We start from the raw sequence: 8,598 nt of genomic DNA, 5'->3' as shown, positions 1-8,598 counted from the left end.
TATGAACTTTGCAATTGATAAACATTAATCTCAACTATTTACTCTTTCCAACCTTACCATATCCAATTTATAGCATCATGACTTCCTTTCTCTCAGAAAAATTATTTCCTCCGTACTGTGTGATGTGTGTTAATTTGTTCACAACCAGATTCTAACAAGGACCTATAGGTACCTGATTCTACATGGTAAGTAACTATTAATATTCATACTGGAACGGAGTACTATTAAAAGAGTGTTTCCGCATGCCAAACGGAAAGCGGAAAGTTGGTTATCAAGAATATAAATCGGACAGGATTGCACGCAAATCAGGATTCATTAATGCGAGTTGATTTATTTTTAAGATCACATTTTAGATCACGTAAGCATCAGATACAAGTTAACTTTTCTGATCGGAATTTGTCGGTTGTGTGTCGTTGTCGTCGTCGTTGTAAACTTTTCACAGCCAAACCAAGGAAAGGGGTTTTTTTTGCAAGGGAAGTTAATTTAGATATCTGACCATTAGTTAAGGTTTTTTTTTTCAAACTAAGATCCACGTAAAGGGGGGCGGGGGGAGGGGAGAGTGGTCAAGTAGGGACGTCTTTATGGAAATAATAGAAATCTAAACAAGAGGCCCATGGGCCACATCGCTCACCTGAGCAACAATATGCATGATAAAATCAGCTTCTTTGAGTCATAAGACAAAATATCTGGACAATGTGATATAATACATGTAGATCCTGTATACAAAAAAAGTTGAACGTTTCCCCCTGGATATTCTTATATTTATAATCAAGTCACTGATTTTATAGTCATATCACATTCAGCATTGCAGATCTCAAAAAGACCCTAAACAATTGGTTTATAATATATAAATAGTGCCTGTTTGGGAGGGTAACAGTTGAAATTGACACCCCGAGAGAACCATTGTCAACCGGCGTCGGTTGACAATGATTTTCGAGGGGTGTCAATTTCAACTGCTACCCTCCCAAACAGGTACTATTTATTTTATTATACTGAATGTCTTAATTTTAGGGAAAATTTTACTGCTTTTATGTTGAAATGACTTGAATTCTACAACAAACCGTACGCGCATAATTTACGCGCATGTAACAATTCGTTGTGTTTCCCGTTGCCAAGTGTGTTGCTAACGCTGAGGGTAATAGAACTGATTATCAACTGCGTCTAAACCAATCGGATTTCAGTATTTAACATGAAAGTATAATAATGTACAGGATATACACCTACATCAAACTCTAAACCCCTTATGAGGCCCAATAATCGCCCAGGGGCCAAAGTTTAAACAATTTTAAAGAATCAGCAATATATATAAAATTCCTTGTATATATGTGAAAGCATATATTATAACATTCAGTTTTTGTGAATAATTAATGTTAAAATGTTTTCATTTGTACAACTGGATCCCAAATGTGGCCCAAACCTACTCCTAAAGATTTTGAGAAGAAGATTTTTAAAGAATAACTCTATATATTCCTATTTTAAAATTCGACCACCCATTGTGGCCCACACCCTACCCCTGAGGGTCATGGTTTTCACAACTTTGAATCTAAACTACACGACGATGCTTCCACCCAAGTTTCAGCTTTCCTGGCCTATTGGTTCTTGAGAAGTTTTTGAAAATTTCTCGAATTTTTCCCATAATTCCTAAAATCTCCCCTGAAAAATGCGTGGTCCTTAATTTTCACAACTTTGAATCCCCTTAGCCTAAGAATGCTTAGTGCAGAGTTTGGTTGAAATTAGCCCAGTGGTTCTTGAGAAGATGTTGAAAATGTGAAAAGCTTACAGACAGACAGACGGACGACAGACAAAATGTGATCAGAATAGCTCACTTTAGTACTCAGCTAAGGTGAGCTAAAATAAACCGGAAAGGATAAACCTTGTAAATTGTAATGGAAGCAAAACCTGAAATTAAGAACCCGGTAAAAGGGGTACATTCACAGCAAGTTATACGAACTATAGAACTTTTAACCATACTTGGGGGTCGTAGAGAGGTCGCAATTAGGAATTAAAGTGAATACTAATAAATTAAACGTTACTAACATTCAACATGAAAGTAAAGATTTGTTTAAAGGAAAATCGAGGTTGTTTTTTGTTTATAATGATGCAAACTAATCTAAAAGTTTTAGAGTGTATTAATACATTCGCAAAAAGGAAGAGACAGAAAAAGACAGATAGACAGAGGGTGGTCGCAATTTGGGGGGGAAGGGGCCTTAATATTTAGATAAAAATACTTAACAATTTATTTTAGGAAAATGAAAACTGTCATTTTTTAGAATTCGTATAGAAGAGAGCTAATATGAAGAAATTTCATGTTTATAAATGTAATTGTAACATGTCCCCTTTTGGTAAGATGGATTCCAAATTAATGAATTGTGTTTAATTTTACACAAACACATTTTTAGTTTCATTGTAAATAAATGACACCGAATCCCTTGTATTGATTTCAGTTACATTGGTTCGTTTATTTTAAGAATAATAAAGAAAACATAAAAGTACAAACACGCTCACTGACAGATACATAATTCATACACAACATCGCCCGATCATTTACACCATTTGAATAAATGTTTGTAATAAATGTTTAATTGCATAAGGAATTACAGGCTTTTCAATAAAAAAAAAATGGAAGGGTATATTGTCACTTTATGTGTTGAAATTCATTTTCATTGTGAATCTTTCGTAGAATACTTAATGACTTTTTAGCTTACCTTAACCAAAGGTTCTGACCAACATTCGCTCGTTGTTCATCCGTTTGTCAGTTATTTTGTAAACTCTTCTTATTTTTGACCTCTCAAAAACCGCTATGAAAAATTTAACAAAATTTGGTACATAAGGGAGATAGGGATTTAAGTTCCTTAATAAAGGACTAACCCTTTTTCATAGAGGAGATAACAACAAGAATGTGGGAAAAGGATGTATTAATAGGTACAATCGCCAATATTTAAGATAAAGCTTTAAAGTAAAATGTATATTCTAAATTCTTCAAACTATTACCCATAACCAAAAACTGGCAATGGGGCCTCAAGAGGGATTCAAAGTTGTGCAGTGCATGCATATAGGGACACTTCTTTAAAATTGTTCTAAAAAAATGCAATATTACAATTTGTGACATTACTAGAGAAACATCATAATATAGTTTAGAATCTAAACTGTTCAAATCAGGATCCCGTACAAATGCTCGGGGCCGCACAGGAAGGGTTAATATTCAACATAGGAAAATATATAAAATGGGGGAAAATCTTTAAAAACTCTATAAAACTCTAGATTATTATGTTTCAATTTGTGCCGATAATTATTATGCTAGAATCCTTGAGATGTGTTGATTCAGTTTTGTTAAAATATTAACATCTGAATCAACATTTGGGCTTGAAAAAGGGGTTCAGCGTTTCACCTAGGAATATATAGATGTGCTCAATTGGGGAGATATTTCGAAAAAAAATTTTAACTACTTAATAACTATTAATTAGTAACTAAATTGACGTCATTAACTAAGAATGGCGATAGAAATACAAAATGGAATAAGGATCGAGTAACAAACAGATATCAATATTTATAAATATCGACAAGCGGAGTTCAAGATCAAAATTCTAGTCATAAATCATAAAGGATGGTCCTAAGATTCGGTAAAGGTCGCAGTCCAAATATCAAGATGAACCGACTATCAGCTGAGGGGTATAAAACAGAGAACTTGCACACTGAACATGAGTATTCTCAGAGGCCTTGCATGCCTTAGATTTTCTTCTAGTAAACCGGTCGAATGATCGATGATCTATATCTATGGAAATGTGTTTTATTCAAAAAAATATTAACATAATGTAAAGTATAGAATATCCAATTCAGTGTTATCATTACGAACAACGTCGAGGCGATATTGTTGTTTCTCAAAACAGGTATCACAATGCAATATTGACGGCTAAATAACATCGGATTTCATCGACCATATCACAAATGTTCCTGGACCGACGTTATAGAAAGACTATGACTAGATCCAGCAATTGATTAAGGTTAAGATATTCACATTATACTCCTCGGGGGTGGATTATCTTTATGGCATGTTCCTTTTAAGAATTATCCTATTCCTGTTGTAAAGGCTTTAAAAGTTGATGATGGTTTAATTTTTACACACTTTTCCTATCGATTATGCGGCACATCACAGCATGAACACGGCAGGCGATCGAGATTCTGACGACACGTCAGATACCTCTATAACCGGAAGTCGTGGTGTGTTCTCTTCCGTTATAGACTGAAGTCTACTGTTATGTCTTACAGGAGAAATGGCTCTCGGTTCCTCTGTCACGGGTATTGCTAATTGCGACCCATTGGCTGATAATGATAGAACCGTCAGTGACGTTTCATTTTGGTCCTTTCGGATACCTTCGGGTCTGTTCGTAGTCTCCTCAGCCTGTCCACCCGACAAGGAGGACATTTGGAGGGCAGAGTTATAGGAAGGGAGATAATTGATGTTCGTTCGGGACATCTTCCCTGGGTAAGGAGGGGGGTCGTCTGCGTAAGTCTGATCGGATTCACCGCCAGCAGTACCTACAACACACGGTACGTGACATACAAATGTAATTCATATACATACCGACACTATTACACGTGCTCATAAATAAATGACGATCCAAGTAACCATGCCTTACCTGTACCTCCATGTTGACCCCTGTACCACAGTTTGACTTTGTAGACACTACACACGATGAAGATGACCACTAGAGCAGACACGAACACCAACACAAACACAAGCACGTCATCAAAGGACGGGTTCCTCGTGGTCTCTGGAAATCAAAGGTCAAGGTAAGGCAATGGTCATACAAATAATTTCAGCATAGTAATGAGACATGGTAAAAGAAAAGATGTACTAAAGATAGATGCAGATAGTATTGCATTATTGGTTACATGGTCTGTATAGTTGACTTAATTTGGTTTCTACGTGGTCAGTAAATTTGAAATGCATTTCTAAAGCATTGCAATTTTAAAAAATGACCAAAATCATGACCATGACATTTAACCTGTTATCACATTCTCACCTGGGACGGAGGTCACAGACGATGTCCCATTGTTCCATTTAAACTGCATGTTGTTAAAGAAGCCAGTGTCTGGTGCTGCATGTCGACCTGCGGCCCAGGGGAGACTGCATCCTCACAGTGATGCCGTCCTGACCAATGCAGACATGTTATTAGTGTTCTAATATGCAGACTTAAACGCAGTTTATTTCTCTTGATAGATACCAGGCTTTATTAATGTGATGACTGATGGAAATGTCATTTGTCAAGTAGCAAAGTTTATCGATGTTTTAAGCACGCCGTTTTATACATTGTGCTATTATATATATTAATTCTTGCAAAATTACTGGTGATAAAAAGATGAAGTAATACCCTCATCAATTCTCATTATTTAAAACTTAGATAAATTAAGTAAATCAAATATTATGAAGTGTCTTTTGTGATAGATTTAACAAACATCAGTTTGCATTAAACAATGGAATGCTTTAATTGGTGGTCTGTTTGATATGAACATATTTTAACATGTTCATTTAACATGTTCATTTAACATTTTACAAAATTTTTATTAGATAAGGCAGCAAACATTGCCTTATAGGCCCTATTTTGGTGGTTCATGCAGACATAAAAACAGAGAGAATTGCAACAAAAGACAAATAACATAAACACAAAATACCCATATTGTTGTAGCATGTTATGTAAATGTTTTCAGTTGATTCAGCTATTATACTCTAATATTGGATTTAAGAATCACCATTCAAATTTTCATCATTTATAATTTAAAAGAATACGTATATTTTTTTTTAATAAAAGACTTCAATTACTATATCTAATTTTGCAAAACTGGCCTACTGGTTCTAGAGAAAGAAATTCAGATGTAAAACAACAAACAAGAGGCCCATGGGCCACATCACTTTTAAGTTTACAGATGCATCAACTCAACATACTAACTATGACCTAATTCTGTATAAAATGGTTGTATGATATACCCGACTTACAAACTAAGATTGGCTTAATTTTCTCCAGTATATTTCTATGTTGAACTTTGAACCGATTGGTCCGGGTTAAAACAATTTACAATCTTCACTATGGATCGAAGCTTTTATGTAAATATTTGCATTTCTGGTAACATTGGTTCTTGAGAAGAGGATTTTCTAAAGCCACAAATCTTATTTTCATTGTTTCTTGATATTCTCCACTTTTAAAAAAGTTTGACCCTTTATTTAATAAATAAGATTCCCCTTCCAATAAAGATGCTTTAAAAATTGTGCCAAGTTTGGTTAAATCTGGCTTAGTGGTTCTAGAGAAGAAGTAATAACTGTTAACAGATTACAGACAGACGGGTGGACTCACGGACAGGCGGACGGACTCACGGGCAGACGGATGGACGACGTGCAGCAAGTGATCAGAAAAGCTCACATGAACCTTAGGTTCTAATGAGTTAAAACTGGTAAGTACAAAATGGGGACAATTTCGTTAAAAAAAAAACGCAGTTAGCCATTGGGTCGTGTGGATTATGTTTATTGGGATTGTTTCCAACGAGATATGTGAAATTTCCTTAACATTACATCAAGGCCAGAACCTCGGCCAACAAATAAACAACGGCGCAATAGAATAATCTCTAGACAATCAACTGGGATACCCCGGAATCTAGAGAGAGAGAGGGAGAGAGAGAGAGAGAGAGAGAGAGAGAGAGAGAGAGAGAGAGTCATAGTCATCTAACGATAACGTAACACGAGGATTTAATGTTAGTTAGTGATCATAAACCGTAAATCATAAAACTCGTCTTACAATTATCCATGCGACACAGGTATGCACAAAACGTCTCAAAACAGTAAACACCAAACCAGTTTACACATAATATTAAAAATATACTTAAACAACAGAAATAGGCTAGAAATGGAAAGATCTCTTCTTAATGGTTTAACTGATAAAATTTACCACAGGTGGATGTTAAAAGTATAAGGTCATACTTACATGTACATACACATAACATCCACTGTTATAAGTTCCAGTACACACATAGAATGATTCAAATTTTTCAATTTACTTTCACGTATTTATGTTTACGACGATTCATATTTATTTACAAATGGTTTGATCAATGAGAGAGAGAGAGAGAGAGAGAGAGAGAGAGACCTACTTTTAATTTGCCTGTTTATAATGATTGTAACGGCATAAATACATACCGGTACGCGTTTCTATGTATACCTCAGTACAGTAGTTACGAAACCTGGCGTGATATCCAAGAAATATTTCAACTTACATGAGAATAATACGGGCCATGAATGTCACCATCGGATCCCTGATAAATAAATGGGCTAGATATCAGAGGAATGTCGATCGATGCTGCGTAGGACACGTAGAAAAAAGTAAGATCATTAAATTTACTGCACGGCCAGATTACTGTCAATGGTAGGGAGACCCCAAGGGGCATGATTACGACCCGTTCCTCTTGTGTCTGGTCAAGGTCAAAGGGATATACTGATTATTACCCCCCCCCCCCCTTCCCACTCTATGTTTCTTCTAAAGACGACTGTCTAACACCTCCACACAAGTGGCTGCGCGACGTCATATACACGAAAATAATTTCTTTGTGGGTGGGAGAGAGAGAGAGAGAGAGAGAGAGAGAGAGAGAGAGAGAGAGAGAGAGAGAGAGAGAGAGAGTCACGTATTTTCACTTTGTTGTTTACATGTCTTAATTTCTGCCTGACTCACAATACTCGGGTAAAAAATCGTCAACAGAACTAAAACCATATTTTGATGCCACTCACTTGGTTTCTGGATGATTCTAGCCTAAAGCCTGGAGATAAATTCCGCCTGAAAAGTTTCTTATCCACGGCCCTAAAAATTGAAAATGAACGTTTTGAGGCTTATTTAAAACACTTAAAAACATCCGGTTTAGTGTTTAACAAATCTTGCCGGATACAAGGTGTGGGCCTTAGATGGGTTTGCTTCGAAAAAAAGTAAACCACAGCTTTATAGTGCAACCAGTTATGTTCAAATCAATGAAAAAATATGCAGGAATATTACTCAATACAGAGTAAAATGCGTAAATAAAGCATACGTATGTCGCTATACGACGCAGTATATATCGTATGAGTCAAAGAATTCGATTTAACCTTGATTTTTACATAGACGTTATTTAAGATTATTTAACTGAAACAATTTTAGACTTCAGAATAATTAGTTAGTTTTTCATTTAAATATAGATTTTTCTATATCCATACAATGATTATTCTTTCAATTTTAAATTCATAAAAAAACGTGTCTCTTTCTTTTATTTACTTACGGTGCTTCTGTAACGTAGTTCCATGTTATATGTATTATATTTAGTTTTTATTTCAACACCTCACTCCCACCCCCAACACTTACAGATTTTACAGTACGCAAAATTTCTTGTTAAGCTACTTAAAGCTGTATTTTTTTGAATTTTATTTTGCTTAAAAAATATGCTAGTATGCTAAGTCTGCATGTAACTTAAACTTTTTTGGTAAATAAAGTTTGAAAAATTCATTAATTTTTGTCAGAAGAAAGATTTCTCTCATAAGGAATATGTAGCAAATAAATTTTTTTACAGGACGAGAATAATTCAATTTTG

The 8,598-nt window shown here is 35.2% G+C and overlaps 1 protein-coding gene across 4 annotated transcripts; it reads right to left on the bottom strand.

Moving 5' to 3' along the window:
- Positions 1–3,769: 3,769 nt before the first annotated feature.
- LOC128188491 (uncharacterized) lies at positions 3,770–7,925 on the bottom strand. Of its 4 annotated transcripts, none has more exons than XM_052859578.1 (4): positions 7,772–7,925; positions 5,025–5,152; positions 4,638–4,772; positions 3,770–4,536 (listed from the first exon to the last, which is right to left on the bottom strand). In XM_052859578.1, exons 2-4 carry the CDS (start codon positions 5,071–5,073, stop codon positions 4,148–4,150), a joined length of 573 nt encoding a protein of 190 aa, XP_052715538.1. In that variant the 5' UTR covers positions 5,074–5,152; positions 7,772–7,925; the 3' UTR covers positions 3,770–4,147. The 4 variants fall into 4 exon arrangements, with proteins under 4 accessions (XP_052715538.1, XP_052715556.1, XP_052715548.1 ...); XM_052859596.1 differs by lacking the exon at positions 7,772–7,925 and adding an exon at positions 7,187–7,436; XM_052859588.1 differs by lacking the exon at positions 7,772–7,925 and adding an exon at positions 7,264–7,436.
- Positions 7,926–8,598: the final 673 nt, after the last annotated feature.

The sequence above is a fragment of the Crassostrea angulata genome, chromosome 1, assembly GCF_025612915.1.
Source record: "Crassostrea angulata isolate pt1a10 chromosome 1, ASM2561291v2, whole genome shotgun sequence".
Taxonomy (NCBI): Eukaryota; Metazoa; Mollusca; class Bivalvia; order Ostreida; family Ostreidae; genus Magallana; species Magallana angulata.
The sequence above is the reverse complement of the archived record's forward strand: the minus strand, read 5'-3'. Positions and strand labels throughout refer to the sequence as shown.